Source organism: Anser anser, assembly GCF_964211835.1.
Source record: "Anser anser genome assembly, chromosome: 5".
Taxonomy (NCBI): Eukaryota; Metazoa; Chordata; class Aves; order Anseriformes; family Anatidae; genus Anser; species Anser anser.
In genome coordinates this window covers 59,507,098-59,527,156 of record NC_139725.1, presented here as the reverse complement: position 1 = coordinate 59,527,156, position 20,059 = coordinate 59,507,098, and the positions used below count along the sequence as shown (strand labels likewise).

General features: G+C 39.8%; 1 protein-coding gene across 6 annotated transcripts in view; it reads left to right on the top strand.

The window, feature by feature from the left end:
* SYNE2 (spectrin repeat containing nuclear envelope protein 2) overlaps window positions 1-20,059 on the top strand; it is a 187,609-nt gene that overhangs the window by 125,186 nt on the left and 42,364 nt on the right. For all 6 annotated transcript variants that reach the window (XR_014585355.1, XM_083839115.1, XM_083839114.1 and 3 more), the window contains 16 exons: window positions 217-390; window positions 994-1,125; window positions 2,386-2,582; window positions 3,628-3,760; window positions 4,698-4,880; window positions 5,326-5,469; window positions 7,165-7,341; window positions 9,055-9,210; window positions 10,843-10,992; window positions 13,336-13,506; window positions 13,838-13,971; window positions 14,295-14,499; window positions 16,865-17,044; window positions 17,713-17,841; window positions 18,199-18,353; window positions 18,694-18,841. Coding sequence is in view for 5 of the 6 variants with exons in the window: in XM_083839115.1 (XP_083695241.1) it covers window positions 217-390; window positions 994-1,125; window positions 2,386-2,582; window positions 3,628-3,760; window positions 4,698-4,880; window positions 5,326-5,469; window positions 7,165-7,341; window positions 9,055-9,210; window positions 10,843-10,992; window positions 13,336-13,506; window positions 13,838-13,971; window positions 14,295-14,499; window positions 16,865-17,044; window positions 17,713-17,841; window positions 18,199-18,353; window positions 18,694-18,841 (2,568 nt within the window). In the remaining variant the exon portion in view is untranslated. The remainder of the gene's footprint in view (window positions 1-216; window positions 391-993; window positions 1,126-2,385; window positions 2,583-3,627; window positions 3,761-4,697; window positions 4,881-5,325; window positions 5,470-7,164; window positions 7,342-9,054; window positions 9,211-10,842; window positions 10,993-13,335; window positions 13,507-13,837; window positions 13,972-14,294; window positions 14,500-16,864; window positions 17,045-17,712; window positions 17,842-18,198; window positions 18,354-18,693; window positions 18,842-20,059) is intronic.

The following is a 20,059-nucleotide window of genomic DNA, read 5'->3' as shown; positions in this document are numbered from 1 at the left end:
TGAAAGTAATCTGTGCAACTCATCACTGGTTATTGACTGACTGTAAAATCATCAGTAACTGCCCATCTTGCATTGATGCAGAGTTTGAGTAGAGGGTTCCTGTTCCCAGCTTTGAGAGGCCCTGAAGCTGGCTGCTCTTCTCAGTGAGTCTTCTCTACCTTCTCCATACTCCTGCATGATTTCTCTTAAAGAGCCGGCTTTAACTTGTTTTTTCAGGACTTTTTCCACAACCTCATGACCCACATGGCTTTCATGCAAGCATTTTCCGAGAAAGTGTCTCCCTCCATCCTACAGAAGAGAGAAAAATTCTGGAGAGAGCTGGTGAATGAAGTCAGATTGTTGGAGCAGAAGGCCAGTCAGTATGGTATACACTTAGAGAGCCTGTTAAAGGTAACGAGCCAAAGAAACCCAGAGTAAAAGCTGGGGGGAAAGAGGAGACAGATTGAATATAGGGGAAGCCTTTCCATACCTGTGATTCTTTGGGTGGAAGTAGTTCTCCTTTCATATCTCCATTGAATGGCAACTTGTTCTGTGTGTATCAGTAAACTGGCTATTTCTTTTAAAAAACTCCGAAAGCGGACATTTCAATCCGTTACTCTGATGTGGGTGGGACTTTGACTTGCAGTAATTTTGGAGTGCCTGGGCTGACAGTAGAGCCTTTTAGGATGTAAAAATACAAGTACTGCTTAAAAATAAAATCTGAAAAATGATTTTAAAACACGCCTAAAGAATGAAAAATTAAGTATACCTCTATAAAATTTGAAATCTTGAAGATATTCATTGAATTATTTCATAGTTGCATTTTCTAAATATTGTGGTAAAATCACGTCTCACTTTAATATTTCTGTATTATTTCACATTTATCAGTTTACATGTTCTGTTTCATTGAAACAAGAGCTACTGATGCTAGAATAAGTATTAAAGTCTCGGTCTGATGTAGCAAAAATGCAGAGATAGATATGTGTTATATTAATGATGCAATGTATTTTTTAGGAATGGACAGAATTTGATGATGAATGCCTAGCTTTCAGTAAGGAGTTAGAGGCAGTTAACTCTACATTGCCATCTGTGAACTTGGTTGAAGAAACAGAAGAAAGATTAATAGAAAGGATTGCACTTCTCCAGGTATTGATGTGTCTGCCTGTCTGACTGGTTTTCTTTGTGGATCTTTAGGCCTAGAAAGAAAGATTAATTAGAAATGAGGAGATGCCAGTTTGCAGGGCACTGTTTCCTTGGTGTCCATGTCTGTGTGTGGATGCATGCTGAAAATTTCCATGTTCCTTTTAAAAGTAGTGAGGGATTGGGCAGCTAATTTCAGCCAGGGTCTGTAAGTTCATCTAAGTAGGAGTAATGACTATAGCTACTTTAGAACTTGATCTTAAATGCAGATCTTTGGGAATGGTCCGTAAAGGCAGAGCAGCGTGAAAAGATGGCACACGGGCTACATGAGTCACAAGGACAGCCAGGAGCTTTGGGGTGAACGCAGAGCCACTTCTCTGTAATTCCAGGAATGATCATCTTGCTATGATGTAAAACCTGTGGAAGAGGAGAATCAAGCCAGTGCCTTCAAATATTTGTATACCCGGTTGCAATAGAAGGTCTACTGATTTTAACAGCTCCTTCTAAAATTCTGACTATTCAAAATGAAATATCCTGATTTCCCTCTGATCAAAGAGAATAAATTCCTTTTGCAGAGAATGGCAAATAGGCTACTGGCTTGTTCCCAGCTGCATCTCTGATGGAAGAGCTATATCTTTATTTAGAATATCAAGTCCAGTTTGAAACATTTTATCTATCTTTGAAACATATAAAGATATAAAAACAATCTTTATGGTTGTTTCATAAAATTAAGAAGAAATAGTATTCAATAAAGTGATGTATCCTTAGAGTGATTTGCATTCTTCAGAGATTTGACCTTTTATGTCTTCAGAGGACCTGGTCTATTACCCCCAACAACTTCTTTCAAAACTTTGGCAATGTTTTAAAAATAGGATAGAGACAGAAGCCCTACTAAGAACAGGAGGGTAATAATTTTCTGCTGGGGACAGTCATATGTTCAGACAATGCAGCCAGGTCTGATAGATATGGTTCATCCATAGCCTGAAGTTTATGTGTGTCAAAAAGGCACAGAAAATCATATCAATCGTTCTGATTAATTCATAAAATTATGTTGAGATCTCTTTTGATCTATCGAGAGGGAACTGAAAAAAATAAGCTGTATCCCTTTTACATGTAATGAAGTACAGATTGCTTCATAATGGAAAACAAAATACATGGCAGAGGAAATGTGAGGTTAAGATGTTAGAACAAGTGGTATGTATTCTGCTAGCCATGTTTTTGATTTTTAAAATGTTATTGTTTTGCAAACTTCCCATATTCTGATAGCAAATCAAAAGCAGTGTTGATGGAAAGCATGCCCAGCTATACCAGATGGTGAAAGAAGGGAAGAAATTGCTGACTGCAGTGAGCTGTCCAGAAATCGCAAGTCAGATTCGGAAGCTGGAAGAGCAGTGGTTGTCCTTAACCAAAAAAATTGGCAATGAACTACACAGACTTCAAACATTACTCCAACTCTTGGTCAGGTGGGTTATAACTCAGAAAGCAATTTGAGATATCAGCTAGAAATTGATTTGTAACCTTCTATAGTTGCATTTTCTAAATATTGATATAAAATTAATAAATGTTATACTGCCTTTCACTTAAAACTCAAAAAAAAAAGCAGTAGTGATCAGAAAAGTGGTATTGTATTACATAGCTGATCTTCTTGCACTTGCTTCACTTCCCATTTAGTTTTGTGGGAATGCTGTTTTGATTGCTGTCATTGCAAAGTAAGTGTATCTAGGTGAGTTAGCTGCATCATGCTGCAGTTCCTATACTGAAAGTGTTAACAGAAGCTCTGACCATGCTGCCCTAAGCATTTTTGCTATGAATGCAAGTGAGCCTTTATTCCCATACAAAGGCATAGTGTGCCACTCTGCATGTACACTATTCCCCTTATAAACTCTCAAGACCTGGTAGAAATGCTGCCTCACCCTGCTGTTTTGAGCTCCCTGAAGGGGAAAGACCCAAGTATGCTCTGTGCTTTCACAAGGCCCAAACCAACTGTCGGTGCAGTCCTGGCAGTTCAGGTGGAGGCAGTCTGGAGCTTTACAACCCCATCCACCAGGCGATGTACCAAGCACAGCTCTCCCTGCACCCAGTCTTTGTGCTCTGAGCTCAATCTGGCTGGATCAGTAGTGGAGATAGAGCATTCCTGGATTTATTGGTCCTGCTGGGTATTCTATCTGCACTATATCTTGCAGTATGTGCAAGTGATTTTGACTACCAGCAAAACTGTTTTCACCCATGTGAGTTTGTCCTAACAACTGCTGGGTGAATATGGAAAGAGGATGTTTTCAGAACGAGCAGACCAACTGAAAAGTGCTGCTAGGAACAGACTCTTGTGTATCTGCAGCAGAACTGCTGTGTTGCACATCAGCCCATGCTGGTGCTGTGCTCCTGTAAGAGTTATGTAGCTGCATAGATGTCAGAATGCCTTCTCACAGAGAGGACAACTTGGAGGATGAGAAAGGTCTCCCAGACTCAGATAGGCGATAAATGTTTGTGTGTTTTGTTTTCTCCTTTTAGCTACAACAGAGACTCAGAGGAATTAATGAAATGGCTGGATTCTGCTCAGCAGAGAATGAATTTTTGGAAGGAGCAGTCTCTCAGTGTGTCACAAGACCTTACCACCATCAGGGATAACATCAACAGCTTGTTTGTAAGTCTGTTATCCTACCAGGTTGAGATGATATAGCATGACTGCCAACGAAAATGACCATTTTTATTTTTATTTTTGTTTTTATTTTATTTTTTTTGTATTTGCCATGAGCTACCTAGAAGCTGCCTGCAGAATACGACACAGAATGGCTGCATGCCCCAAAGACACTCCATTATACCTGGGTGGGGAACCGGGAGGATGGGAGGCCACAAAAAACTTCTTTCAGATAGTTAGGCCAGCTAGAGTGCATAAATCAGAATGCGATCCTCTCATAGAGAGTTCCCAGTTGCAACATATCACAGCCCAGCCAGGATCTCTTATGCATGCGTAGCATAATAGCATGGTTTCCTCTTGCTCCTGATACCAAATACCGGATACAGCAGTTCAGCCCAGCTGATGGGCCATTTACCAGCGGAGGTGGACTCAAGGAGCAGGAATGAAGTGGATAGGTCTGTGGGGTTGGTCAGCCAAAGTCAGGGAAGAGAAACCCTACAAAAAAGCAGATTATGAATTGCATTTCATGTCTTTGCCTGCTCTCTGGTGCTGTGCTCCCCTCGTATGACTAGCCAGGAGGTTGAGCCCCAGTGTGAGACCTGACAGAGGGAGTCTTGCACAGTGGGAAAGCAAAGCATTGTGAAAGATGGACAGGTAGGTGTGAGCTGGACAGATATTTGAGGACTGAGGTTGTGTGAAGTGGAGATGGGGATATTCCCAATCCCCATGGAGCAAGCAAGAGGTAGTATTCATCATTGTATCTAGATGAGCAGAAAAGGGCCTTACAGAACGTGTTGAGTTTAGGTTTTCTGAACTTTACAAACTTGCTAAAATCCATTTGTTGAAATAGTTCATCCCGTGACTTGAAAACCTGGTTTGTCTTCTTTATTTAAATAGATGTATAAATATTTATCCTCTCTTAAAATTCTCCCATGCACCTCAGACATTCTCTAAGGAAGTCGATGAAAAATCTTCCCTGAAGTCATCTGTGGTGAGCACTGCCAACCAGCTCTTTCATGTGAAGCAAGCTGATACTGCAGCACTTAGGTCATCTTTGGCAAAGTTCGAGCAAAAATGGGGAGAACTGATTACACAGCTCCCAGCAATCCAAGAAAAGCTTCACCAGGTGAGGAGAAACTGCTGCCATCTCTGAGTTCAAGCTAAATAATTTATTTAAAATGTTGCTACCAGCATTCAGTTGGCTGCTGTATAAGATCTGCAAAGCACCTCTTTCTTAATTAGCTGTCTTGCTTTCAGAATATCCCCAACATTATACTGCAGTTTAATTATTGCAGTGTTCTTCCTATGCTGTTATGCACATATCTATCATCTCTACAGTTTTTATATGAAAGTCCATTACAATTAGAAATATTTTTATTTCAAATTTCTGAGTTCTCTAACTTTTTTAAATTTAAGTCATATCCCCCTCTGGAGCACAGAGCTCACTTTCAAGTTCATACTCTGATAATTGCAATTATAATGTCTGAGCCCTCCTAAAAATACAGATGTCATCTTCCTTGATATTTCTAAGAAGCAGAATGTGGAGGATTCATTATATGCTTTACCCCTAGCTTCAGATGGAAAAACTTTCTTCGCGAGAAGCTATTGCTGAACTAATGACCTGGCTGGACCATGTGGAACAGAAGGGGCACGAAGAACCAGTAAATTCACAAAGCAGTGCTGCCCGTGTCAGAAGTCTCCTTCAGAAGTACAAGGTAATGGGAAGCTGAAAGTCCAGGGTTAGCTTGTTACTCTTTTGCTGTCACAAGCAGGGAAGCAGCCTATAGGCACTGTTACATCCTTACCCTTGCACTGAGGAGGGTTCCCCAAACAGCCTCAAAGGTGCTTTAACATCTTCCATTATAAAACCCTTTTGTTTCCATGCCACACAAAATGCTGTCTGCCCTATGACATAGCTACTGGCAGCTGTGCTGTATTCTCCGTTTCCTCATTCCATCCCATCTGTCTCACTCATTCTCTCTCTTACATTCAGGTTACTAGATGTGTTGAGTAGGAAAACTCTGCTTACTTAAGAAGCTAGTCTCTGTATTTGTGCTGTGTTTTAGTCTGCGTTTTCAACAAGGAATACCTCATAATTTTGGATCTACACAGTCAGCATCCATTTAGCCAGAGAACAAGGATTTTGAATATTATGTTTCATCAAAAGAAATAATCTGCTAGGAAAGAGAAACCAGATGAATGTCTCTGCAGAGATGCTGAAGCAGGCTGTTGGCTCTGTTTAGATGCTGAAGCTCCAATGGCAGAGGCTTATTGCTCCAACCACAGGAAGGGTTCAAGCCATTCTTGTACCTCTGTAGATGTCCAGGAGCCGAACCTCAAGGCACAAATCCCTACAGAGATCTATTTTGCTCTGGCCTTGCAGAGCTACCAAATGGTTCTCTGAGCTTAGACTGTACAGCAGTTCCCAGCCTGTGATGGCTGTGGTTCTCAGATGCTTTTATACTGCACATAATGCAGGTGTGTATTATACAGAAAGTATACATTTCTTTCAAAGTACCTTAGTTTAGCAGATATTTAGCTTTTTTTTTTTTTCATTATCAGTTATTTTTGGAAGTTGGAACATGTTGAGGTTCTGTTCAATAACCCTTTGGATATTTAGAGATCAGTTTGTAGATGTGACTTCTGCACTTGTCAGCAGTGTAGGGATGTACAGGGTCACAAATTCCCACAAGCAAGCAGCTAAGGCTGTACCTCTACTGTAGTTTTGCCTGGTGGATTTTTTGGGTACCACTAGATACAATGAAGAGCTCTTCCCTTCACCCATCTCCCTGCCCTAAAAGACCTTCAAAAAAATAAAAACGCATTCCTTTATGTTGTTTTCACTGCGTGCATAGCTTCTGGCTTGTCTCTACAGGCAAGGCCACTGCTACTGGAGGACACTTTCTTCCCAGGTATTCTGATATTTTGTTCTGATATCAGTTACTCTGATTAAGGAGCACAAGCTCTTATTGCACCATGCTTTTATGAGTCTCAGGAGCGTAGAAAGGCCTTGGTGTTAGCCTAATCTGGACCCGTGGCAGTGTGATGGTATTGTCTAATGGATAAAATACTGGGTCTGGTACCCCTAGGTTTCATTCCTGCCCTGGCATTAGCTTCCTCTCATCTTGAGCTACCCATGTAATGTAGTGATTTCCTGCAAAAGTTTCAGTGAATGGAAGTAGCTACAAAATATAGAAGGTAAAAATGGAGAATCATTCCTACAGCCATGTCTGGTCAGATCTATTTCAGAAAAATAATTTAGGCCATGGATCAGAATAATAAGCCATGAATGTCTCATAACTTTGCCTCGAAGCATCATTGGAACTGATCAGGTTAAAACTGCTGAACTAATTGTTTTATGCTTTTGTTTTGTTTTGTTTGTTTGTTTGTTTGTTTTTAAATCCCTCCAGGAATATATGATGGAAATGAACTTTAAACAGTGGATGGTAGATTTTGTTAACCAGTCACTCCTGCAAATGAGCACTTGTGATGTGGAAAGTAAGCGGTACGAAAGGACGGAATTTGCTGAGTGTCTCGGAGAGATGAACTTGAGGTGGCACAGGCTGCAGGCTTCTCTGAGCAGAAAGGTTTGATTGTATTTCATTGCTTTCTCTCTTGCAACTCTGATCTTGCCAGTGCCAGTGCTCTGTATTTGGCAAGCAGCCTTTCTCCCTGAGTCTGAAAGCACTGTTGAACACAGTGAGGCTCCCTGTGCTCTCTGCTGTTTGGCCATCGTGCTGTCTCATGGGAAGCCTGTGGAGTAGTCTGGTGCATCAGCTACCAGGTAGCGTCCGAGTATCTAAACCTCTGTAAGGTCTGGAAGAGCAAACTCCCCTGTAAATTAAAAGAATGGAAAATAGACAAAATCTGCTCTTCAGGACAGCCTGGGATTTACCCCAGTTGCCTATATTAGGTGGAGAAAAATAGGTTTCTCAGATGAAGAAAATACAATCAATGATGTGTCAACAAATATAATGATAAAATTATGAAGAAGGAAGAATTCAGAGTAGTGTTTGCAGGGGAATCTCTTAGAGAAATCTGCTAAATTAAAAGGAAGCTTTGGGGTGCTGTTAAAGTAGGGGCATTAAAAACTTCATGGGAGAAAACACCGGGTGGTTTGTGGAGTCAAGAGTAAACTACACAGGTTCGTGCAAACAGCCAGACCCTGCTTAGCAAACACAGCACAAAAAAGCAAACATCCCCTCCACATGCCATAGGATGGGAACGAGAAATACAGATCTGTTAAGCTACCACCCGTTTTCCTGTTGTAGCTGTTGGATTTGCCTAAAAAGTAATTATTAAGTAATGTTGACAGCCCTGTTCAGATGGAAATGTATGGCAGTGCTGGAAAAGGCACAGCCGGGGGTCTGTTCCCATCCCTGCTCCATCCCTCGGGGGTCAGTGGAAACAGGTTGCTCTGTGTCTTTGTCCTCCTTCTGCAGTAATGAAAACCGCTTTCCCAGTGGAGTGCTTTGAAGATCAGCAGCTGATAGGCAAACTCAAGGTGCAGGCTAATTATAACAGTGCATCTTCTGTGTTTCTCTGTAGAAAATACATTTCTGGGAGTGCCTTTGCTCTGGTGAGGCTAGAAATAATCCGTGTATCCAGAATTAGATGCCAGTGCTTGGGTGCCCCAGTGACTAGAAAAGCCAGTGTGACTCATGCGGCATGGAAAAGACTAGGGGAAGGGCAGCATTCAAAAATGCAAATGGAACCCTTTTACCATGTTCCTCTTTCATCTGTTCCTCTCCCAGGCTTACAAGACACTGGGAGAAGCTGCCTTCCCTGATGCAAAAACTGTTGTTCAAACAGAAAATACCGATTTTTTTCTGACTCTGAAAGTCTTCCAGAAACATTTCCAAGTGGAAAATACAGTTCCTGCACAATGATGAAATTTCAGTTTTGTGGGAAAAAAAGTTGTCTTCTCTAACTGTTTTCAAGAAACTGCATTCTAGTATTTAGTGGATTCTCAGGGCTAAAACTGAAGATATGAGACTTAAGGTCCCTTGCTTATCAGTAACTTTGGCAGTGGGTTTTAGGGCAAATGAGATTTTCATACTCTGTATGAACGTGCCCAGGTAGACAAGGCCCCCAGCTTCTCACGTCCACAGGCTGCCAGCTCCAGATTCCACAATGCCTTATTCCCTTTCAAAACATTTATATTTTGAATGCTTTTTATGTTTACCTTCAAAGTATTATTTAGACAAAATACCGTAATCTCAAATTAAGTCATGGAAGGGGGAACCCTGTTTCTTCCCACCTCTAGATTTAAGTAAGTTAAATATTTCTGTAACTTTCAGATACAAGACCTGGAACACCTTTTGGAAGATATTACTGAAAATGAGAACAAAGCACAGACTCTACGCAACTGGCTGGAAGCTCAGAGTGACCGACTGAGATCTTTACAAACCCCAGAAAGTCTGATCTCTGCGCAGAACACATTAGATGATTGCAAGGTAAAGCATTGTATGTGGGATATTATTGTACAAAACATATGTAACACTTTGCTGAATCCAGCCTAAAGGACTGCACAGATTTTAACAGAAAAAAATGTAAAGGAAGTTGCTGTTTCCTAGAAGAGTATTATGGTGTAACTTCAAAGCATGGTAAGTTTTGGCAATAAAGAGCTAGACCCACCAATGATGTGAATTGCCATTTTATGTTTTTTTCCTCCATTTGAAGACGCATCTACTGTTGTTTCATGGTGTTTGGAACGTGCAGCAATATTATAGAACATATTCTGAGATGCCTCCAAAAGAAATAGTTCTCTCAATTCAGCACAGCTATGGATAAAACTATTGTTCCATTAGTTTGAAGAGCTCTGTGGTGGTTTTGTTGTGGGAACTGCACAGTCTCATTTGGTAAAGTAGTAACTGTCTGTGCTCCAGCCCTAGAATGTAATCTCTGTGCACCAGCCTCAAGAATCTAGGTGTACTTCGGTTTTGTTGAATTTTTTTAGGCACCAGCTCCCTCAAAATTAGAACAGGTGCAGCCAGCTAATAACTGGATCCTATTACTCTGGCAGTCTGCTATTTTCATTCAGTACAGTATTCCATTTCTGTTTTTTTATGCTGAATATTTGTTCTTTCATTTCCATGGTTACATGTCTCTCTCTCATAGTAGGCTGCTATTATTCCCTGGAGTGTTCTGTTATACACTGAGTTACTCGTCTCTCTGAAGCACTCTGAAATGCACTAAGGGGTCAAAATGGAAGAAAGGCACAGGGTATCTTTGACTAAAATACCACCCTACTCACAGCAAGATACAGTGCTAAGATGCAGGTGGCTAAAATGTTTAATTACAATTTTTTGCTCAATAAAAATGAGATCAAAATTTGATTATGTTTTGGGGACAGTAGGTGGGGGGAAAAGGTCATAACTTAATGTGTTGTATTACAGGGAAATGCTATAGCCTGTAGTGTGTATGAGTATTTATTCATGTTGTGAAAAAGTCATTGATGAGCTTTACCCAGCATGTCAAGACTAAGAATCTTGCTGACTGTGTTGAGGAAGTTATTCTCCCAAGCATTGATTTTCGTGGCTTCTCTCCCATGAGAGAGAGTCTCTGACTAAGCAGGCAAGCAGAGGATAACTTTCTAGAAGTTGTTAGGATGTTGGGTACTTTGCTCCTATTGCAAAGTCAGTTGCAACGTCTGCCTGTGTCTCCTGGAGCAGAGGAAGACCCAAATGCTAACCAACCTGAGGCAAAGTTCATCTACATTAATGTAAAAACTTTCTGTGTCTGTAGAGGTACAGAGAGGCTGCATAGTGGCTGACAAATTAGCTCTTGCTGATTTCCTTCCCAGGCACGATGTCCTGTGCTTCTGCTGACACTAAATGGACTGGTTCTAGCTCTAGCTGTAGTAGACTGCCTAAAGCAGCCACTGTCCTTTTATATTCCTGTAAAGAAGTCATTCTGAATCAGTGCTAAAATGGTGGTGGTTGGTGTTGTATGGCTGAAGAATTACACAGGGCTGGTTTTAAAGAAGACATGTTTATCTAAACTCCCCACGTAGAAGGGTTTTTCTATAGTCTCATTAAAAGATCTTATCTTCCTTTTTTTTCCTCTCTCTCTCTTTTTTCATTCAGGACCTAGAAAATCAGCTTGCAACTAAATCCAAAATGCTCGATGAGCTCAAACAGACTGTAGCCTTAAATGGAAGTGCAGAACAAACCCCAGAAGCTGCGCCTTTCAGGATAGCTGAGCTGTGTGAAATGAGGGACAACGTTGTCAGCCAGGTAAAGGGTTTGATTGCATTCAGATTTCCTCACATATGTATTCTTTCCCCCAGTATTATTAATCTTCATGAAATGGCAGGAGCTGGTGCAAAAAAATTGCTAAGTATTCTTGAACTTAACCTGCCTAAGAACTTCCTTTTAAGTCTCTGCCATGCAAAAGTTAATGTTTCCAAGAAGGAGAGAGAAAAATAGTCTGCTTTCAAAGCAGTTTGAATACAGGGGGAGAAAGGACAGACCTGCACCTGCAGTTTAAGAAAATAAAGAAACTGCATTGGTATTTTTCTGTTAAGTTAAAAATGGACATCTTAAGCTTTCTGACTCAATCTGCTTTTCGAAAAAATACTCTGGCCTTCTTCCTCTGCAGTATGCCAGTGGAAGCTGCCTACACCTCTGCCATTCTCACTGGAGCTTTTCTACCTCCCAGCTACTTTTCCTCTATAAACCTGGATGGCTTTCCATATTTCAAACCCTACATAGTCCCCAGAGGCTTCAAGGAGAGTCAAGGCAGATTGGTTTTCCATGCAAACTGGCTCCCTGGCAGTCTGCATATATAGTTATATTAGCTTTATATTTGGAACTGATCTTTTCTATCTAGATATAATTGGCAGACACAGAAGACATAATAATGACTACAGTTATGGATTTAAATTTGTGATAATAAATAGCCATATATTGGAGAGGATTATATGTGATCCAGTGATTGTGTTTGTAGTTAAGATTCCCTTACACTTTTTATTATGAACACTTTCCTTTTGCTCCTCAGAACTTTGTGAAACATGAGCCCTTTTGCTTGAACGCTTCCACATGAGGTGTCAGTCCAGGATGAGGTTACTCCTTGTTTTATGTTTAAACAGAGATGATGTGGCTGTTCCACAGCTAGAAAACTGAGAGATTTTCGTGTGTGCATATGATGAAAAAGGAAAGTTTTTCATTCTGTTGCAGAGCTCGGGGTTTGATTTTGTCAGGATTAAGCAGCCAATTTTTTTTTTCTAGTTACAGTCACAATGTTAGTATTTTTGTGACTTAAGTATTGAAATTAGAAATTGCAGATTGTTCTTACAAACTAGTTGTCTGCATGTGTGATGAAACGCAGAGTGCAGCTTTCTTCCCATGGTTGACTGGCCTCAGCAGGAGCCAGGCTGTGACTTCAAATACAGGTCTAAGGAGGTGTGATACCTTGCTTGTACTGTCTGTAGGCTGATCTTGAGACTGTGAGTCTGTGGCCCAGAGACATTTCACGAGCATGATGTCTTTCCATCTTCTTTGTGTGGGCAGTAATTAGCTGCAGGCTACAAAAAGCAATTAGAGTTTCCTCCCACCTCCATGATTCAAATGAGAATAAGGTTGATTAATCCATCTACTCCTGCGTGCCTGGAACTGTGATAGTAGGATACGATGATTAATGCAGTCTATTTAACACGCACTATGGTTTAGAACAGTCCTCATCTTCCACTGAGTGGATGCATAGTTAGAACTGAAGTCTGGCATCTGATATTGCCAGGTCCCATGGAAACATGCTTCTTTCCTTTCCTGGTTTGCATGTTTTCCTCAAAGCATCTGGTACTAGCATGACTGAAAGCAAATACTGAACTAGATGAATGTTTTGTCTAACCCAGGGCATGTGTTGTGTGCTTACCTGACACAGAAAGGTAAAAATGACAAGTCACTCTGAAGAACTGTGGTTTTGTATTTGTAATGTCTAGCAGTATGTGGCAAATGGAAAACTTGCTTGCCCCAATGCGGATTAAATGATTGTAATGATGAAAGAAACAAAGAGGTTATCCCTCATTTTATTGTGTATGAAAATGCTATAGTTCCTAGATTGTAGTTCTGTTGGGCCTATATTTTTAGAGCACAATGGCATACACGGGGTGATAGCTCTGTGGAGTATTTTAGTAGCATCTCTTTCCATATAAAACAATTTCTGTTCAAATTTTGAGTAAATAAAAGTTGATTTGTGGATCAAACTGTCTGCTTCCTAAGAATATTAAGGCTCTCAACTTCCTCCTACTTTAGGTTGATCTTGGCAGGAAAGAATAAGTAGTAGATTGTTTCAGTACTTCCTTACTTTTTTTGGGGGGGGGGAGTGGGGGGTAATTGTGGCTGGCAGAAAAGTGCTACCTTGAAATCAGGTAAAATTTTTATTTCCAGCAAATTCTTTTACTTCTCTCTAAATACTGTTTACTGCTTGGTTTGAAGCCTGCACAATTCATTACCAAGTAGAAGAATACTTCAAGTTGTGAAATTCTTGTGGATTGTCACAAATGGAGCATTGAGCTGAGATTTAAGTCAGTTTAAAGGTGATTTATATGTGAGACAGTAACAAAAATGGTTTGTTTGCAGGTTGCACAGCTAAAGACCTCTATGCAGTCAATACTGGAACAATGGAGAGTGTATGATGAAATTTATGCAGAAGTCAGCCTGATGATGACAAGATATTTGTACTGCATAGACCAGTGCAAACCTTCTGTGCTGTCATTGGAAGCTTTGAAAAAACAGGTTAAAACTCTGCAGGTAACTCTGTTAAAGTTGTCTTAGTTCTGTGCTTCCTTCTGTGTCTTTAAACAAACAAACAAAATTCACTGAAAAAGAACCACACGTTTTTCTCTCAAGGAAATTACTCTTTATTGTAGTGCCACTGAAGTCGGTGGAAATCTATTTATTTATTTATTTTTTGTGTTAAGTGTGTTAAGTTTTTTTTTTTAAGGTGTTAAGTTTTTCACAGACATTTTAGTCTGTGCTGCAAATGTGTATCATTATTGCTACCCTATCCCTTCCAATCTAAAGGGGAAGCTATGCTTAGGTCATTCATCTCCATAACTAATAACAATAAGCCATTTTGCAGTCTCTTCAAGATGAATTGGAGAACAGTGAAGAAAGTTGGGCCAAGTTCCAGGTAGCTGCCAGTAACCTGAAGAAGAACTGCTCCCCGTCCTTTGCAGACATTATTGACCAGAAGTGCACAGAGGCAAACACCAGGTACACTTGCAAAAAAGACCCCCAGTTATTAGTATTTAAAAAAGAGTTGCTCAGTAGGAATTGAATGTATGTCAGGTTTTTAAATCTCTGTATCTCTGTTAGCAATACTCTGCTGTCTAAGAGTACCTGTGTGAAGAGTAGCTGATGCTACTGCTTGTTTTGTGATGGATCACAGAGCACAAAATGATGCTGTCAGCTGGCTTTCAGTAACATGACTGTGAATGCAAGGAAACTCCCCCAGGAACCATACACCAAATCACGTTCTGATCCATGAAGGGAATCTACAAGGAAAATACTCTTATTACAATTTGATATGTTGGCAGGTGGAGCTCAGTAAATGAAGACATCACAGATCAACTGCGGACAGCGCAAGTGACCCTGCAGCTCTGGGAGCCCTTTGATATTTTATGTACTGAGGCTGCAGCCAAGTTACAACAGCACGAAGAGCAGTGCACTCAGCTCTTGGATGCTCACATGCCTGAGGATAATCTGGTAGAAACCCTGAAGCAAAGGATACAGGATATAAAGGTGCATGAATGTTTCTGCTGCCTTATACAAGCCAGCATGTATTTACAGAAGCAAACAAACAACCACAACAAAGCCAACAAATCAAAAGAACACCTTCTTTTTCCCCTGCCCACCCTGTCCCCCCCCAAAGTCCAGTCAATGGAAAACCTAAAATCTGACTTTTTTTCCATTAACAGACACCTTTGTGTTTCCTTTAAATACTTTGACCAGATTCTGAGGCCAAACCAAACTACAGCATTAGCATAGGATGAGAAGAGAGCAAAGGGGAGCAATAATATTACCATCTTTGTCCCTTTCTGCTTTACAAAGAATCATTCCTATGTTAGAAAGTATCATTAAACCAAAAATTATTTAAATCTATGGGGCGCTGCTTGTGAGGAGAGATGACATCCATTAGAACAATATCTGACAAAAAAGACCAGTTTTCCAGCGCATAGGACCATCCTGAGGTCTTCTACAGACTTCTTTAAATTGTTTTTATTTGATTTTGGTCCTTTTTTTGACCTGGTCAGATAAGTGCACAGATTTCTGAGCTCATTAGATCCTTCCAGACAGTTCTGACTTTAGGTAAATGAGAACTCATGCTGAGACTAGAGGGTACATTTGTCTCTTTTAGGTAGCAAAGCTGTCGTTAGATTCTGACATTTTTGGTTTCTTCAGACTGCAATAAAGAAATACAATAATCCTTATTTCAGGACAGAGCAATGATTCATCGTGCTTTATGAACCTCTAGCCACATATTGGAAGAAATCCAAAGTATCCCATTTTGCATGTGGCCAATTAAAAAAAATATACATTATGGGAAATAGAACGTGTATAGTTCTTTCTGTGTCAGAAACAACTAACAGCAGCAAAACTTAGACCAGAACTTCTTTCAACTTTCTTCTGATCCATGAATGGCTGTGACACAAATTTGTAAACATGTCAGTAAAGAGGCATCACAATTTCTGGACTTTTTTGAAAGAGTTTTGCAGCTACTAAGCATGGCATCACCACTACTATGCCATTAGCACTGTAGATCCTGTCCTACTATGGTAGGACATGCATGGATAGGACACACAATTTATTATATTTTTGAAAGTGGTGGGTTGGAAGGATGGGGAACAGTGATGTGGTGTACCTTACATGTATTTGAAAGTACATGTGCATTTTAAATCTTATTTAAATAAATATGTTTTAAAATCTCTAACGTTTTCCTATAGTATAAATCAGGAAAGATGGTTTTATTGAACTTGTCACCACAATGAATACAGATAAAGTTCAATATACAATGTAAGAAATCAAAATGGATTTTCTTATGCGAGAAGTGGTAGACATGAGAAAACATCCTCAAGTTGCACCAGGGGAGGTTTAAATTAGATGTCAGGAATAATTTCTTCATGGAGAGGGTGGTTAGGCATTGGACCAGGCTGCCAGGGAAGTGGTGAAGTCGCCATTCCTAGAAGTATTTAAGAGATGTGTAGTTGTAGTTTTTCGAGACATAGTTTAGTGGTGGACTTGGTAGTGTTGGGTGGTGGTTGGACTTGATGATCTTAAGCATCTTTTCCAACCTAAATTATTCTATGATTCTACGATTTGCTTAATTGCTAAAGCAGTAGTTTACAGAGTGATCGATTCCAAAGGCAAGGGTCAGGAACTAAGAGCCAGTTTGGTCTTTAGGGAAGCTGTCTGCTCTTTGCTATCAACCAGAAACCTTTGTTTGTTACTCACAGAAAAGACAATATACAGTGACAAAATCTAGGGTGAGTCATGACTAAAAGTAAATGACAGTTGTAAAAATTAGTAGATTTCAAGATGACATCTTGCCACTCTTTGTCCAAGTCAGAAGAAATAATGAAGCACATTGAACAAGTATAAAATGGTTTGTTTTTCTTTTTTTTCCCTTGTACTGCCTTTAGAATTTAATGTCATAGCGTCACTTCTGTAGTACAAATAAAAACATAGTCCTTAGTCACTGAGGAATCTCAGGTACTGATATGTTCTTATCATAATACCATTTCTCATCTACAGCATGGGCCAGTTTCTTCAGCTGCTAGTGTAAATCAAGTCTGTAGAAAGGGATATTCTAATTTCTCTCCCTAATCTAATCTCTTCTGTAGCAGTAATAAAGCCCACTGCCTGAAGTCACTGGTGTTCTGTTGAACTTCGAACTGTGCCTTTCCCAGCACTAGAGTCAATGGACCCAATTCCCTTTATCCTCTGAGTAAAAGACTGAAGCTTTTACCATAGCTGAATTTGGCTCGCAGAGGAGATCAACAAAAAGAGCTTAGTTACAGCAACAAAAGATGCTAAATGAAAGTGGCACATGAATGAAGATCTGATTCATTTGCTGACTTTTTTTTTTTATTTCTCCTTCTCTCATCAGAATTTACAGCATGGCCTTCAAAACATTGTGGGATGCCGTTCCCAGGTTTCAGAGTTGGCTGATCAGATAAAACAGCAAGCTGGGACAGCTGCACAAACCGTTCTGCTGGAGAAGCTGCAACCGCTCCAGAGAGCATCCTATTTGGAAAAGATGTTGCAGAGGAAGTTAGATGAATTTGAGGTATTGTTATGAACAGTGAATTAGCTGTCAATGTGAGATAATGTCTTCACTAGAGCCCTGTAGTTCTTGAATTGAAATGAAATTTCAATAAAATAAAATTTGATGGTACGGTCAACCTTGTAAAGAAAATAATACATGAAGCCAAAAGGACAGGTGAACACAAGTTTCACCCTTCCTACCTGCCTAACTTCAGGCAGTTGCTGTAACAAGCCCTTGTAAGTGGACCTATTACAGCCAAGCAGTATGATATCCTCACATGATTCCTTTTTTTATTATGAACTTTGAAGTATGTTATAAACTTTCTCATGTATGCTTTGGAACAAACCCAAGGGCTTCAGTTTGCTTTGATAAGAATGAACACAATGTATCTAAAAACAACCCAAATCTACAAAAAAGGTATCCCAAACGCCCACATTTCTTGCATTCACATATCTATGAATCTCTCAGGATTTAGAGATTCTGCTTCTTGATATCTGCTTTGGCTTAAATGTTGCCCTTGTCCAGTACAAACAGTGAAAAAGTTCATTAAGTGAGTTACAAATGCATTGGAATTTGGATTTAACATTTGTTTGTTTTCCTGAGGTTATTATTTATTGCTCCTTTTTCTATAGTAAATATGTAGATTAAACTGACTCATAATTAATGTAAATATGCAATATTTGTCCTAGTTCAATCTTTTACAACTGGAGGATTTTAAGAAATGTCTTGAAACTCTGGAGGGTCATGTCAAGAACTGCACAGATGCCTTTGATAGCCTCCATCTAGAGGCAGAAACAGACAACTCAGAACTGGTCATGGTATGTTCAGTTTCCTAAGTACTCAGGAGTTAGTTATCCATAGAATTTAAGTACGTAAAAATCTCTAGATGTGCATTGCAGGCCAAACAGGCTGCATGAGGGGGAGGAAAATCACATGGATTTGGGGTTGATGGGAGATACTTTTCCTCAGCTTTGTTCTGTCGCTACCTAGTCACCCTAAATGTAGGGTACAAAGTGAATCTGCAAGTACCAGCTCTTGAGTATCTGTTCAGTACTGTTGGAAAAGGGGGCCCCCTGTAAGGGAACTGTAACTTTTCTGTTTCCTTTGTTAACATAGAAATGTTGTTTCTTTGGGTTAGCATTTTGGTTGCATTTAATTTACCTTTTTACTTCCAGAATCATACACTGGAGCTTGCTGCCCTTTCTCCAAGCATAGAGAGTTTGAATGAAGCAAGCATTAAGCTGCCCCTCAGTGACTTCACCCTAAAGAAAATGCAGAGCTTGACTCGGCAGTGGAGTCAGAAAACAGCAACTGCTCTGGAACTCTGCAGGTCTGAATTGTAAACAAAAAATCACTACTAAACTTTTCCTTTTCTGTAAGGAAAAAATGAAAATCAAATTAAAGCATGGGAAGTATTTCAAGCTGTTCACAGCTTTTTCAGGGACTTTCCAAGTTGGATTTCTGCCATTCCAGTTTTCTCCAGAGTATTTAGTGGATAGTTCTATTCCAAGTCATTTGAAATGCCATAGGTGAAGAAGGTAGCAAAATGCCAAGCAAAACCCTACTGTTTAACTATTGTATTACTAACTACCACATTAGACTATATGCAAACATATGAACAAAAACAACCACCAGCAAAATAGTTTCTGATGGTTTCTTTTGTTTTACAGTGTGCATGAGGGAACTCAAAATGATGAAAAGAAATTCTTTCAGAAGTGTGAAAACTGGATAAAATTCCTAGAAAAAATGAAAGAGGCCTTGAAGACAAATATTCCAGGACGGTTTGAAGAACTGCAGGAGCAACAGAGAGTATATGAGGTAAAGCGGTAAAGCTAGCTCTAAAAATTGAAATATCTTAAATGGGGTGAGAAATAGCTTAAATGGTGATGGGAAATCCTTAGAAGATACTATTCCCTTTGAAATCAGATCTGGGCAGAGTTTTACGGAGCATTTCATTCTTTTGAAATGTGAACTTGTACTTATTCAGAGAAAGACTCTGAAATTTGAAAATCATTTTCCAAAATGAAAGGATCACTTTCTGTATGGATCAAGCCTTCAGGATTGTATCCTCAACTGTTGCATTGTGGAAGTCCAACACTTCTCTGATCCTTAGGTTAGTTGCCTGTGTGCCTGTCCCACAGTGCAGACACCTGTTGTCAATGGCAACTTGCTTAGGCAGTTTACTGGCGGTCTGGCAGGAACCTCACCAGTTTCTGGAAGGACTACATTTAAAAGAAAACATTTTCACAGAATATTTACTTTTTGACCAGCTGGTAGATTTGTGCAGAAAAGCTGTTTCACTGGCATTTTTCCAAGCACTTGCTATTGTTATTGAGAGAGAGTGCTTCACACGTGTATGGCTACCCATTCAGAGGGGGTGGGTACATTGCATACTAGCAATAGCATGTGGATGTAATTCTAAGTAAAGTGTCCTGCAGGCTTCGTTCTAGTGCAAGGAAGAGGGAAAAGCAGCCAAAATAGAGGTAAAAAAAAATCATGTAAATGCTTAACATCACGAATTCTTAGGGTGAGCGTTTTGCTACTGCAGTGGACCAGAGCTTCACAACACCTAAAGTACTGCTGCTAATTCCACTGGATGTTAAGGCTCTGCATGTTAATGACATTCACTAGGATCCATAGGAAGTTATGTGCTCTCTCTTACTTATACTTCTCCAAATCAATTCACCCATTGAAATACAATTAGTTATAAAACAAGTGTGGTAAAGAGTAAATACAGCTTTATAGTAGCTTTTTTATACCTTTCCGGTGGATTTCTGTCTAGACTGCATTTCTCATGAACAAGTCCAATAAACTTAAGGCTTCAAACTAACTGTAACATGTAGCTTCTGTTGGTTTCGGTTACCACACAGGTGCAAATTCCTCCTGGTATCCAAAAAGTGTGAAATCTTTTAGGATGCATTGGATGATAGCACTTGAAAATAATTGAGTTTACAGCATTTAAAATTATAGGTTTTGTCACTCTAGAGGAGCAGAACCAGCTTTCAAAGCAAAGGTTATTCAATGAATAGTTAAAAC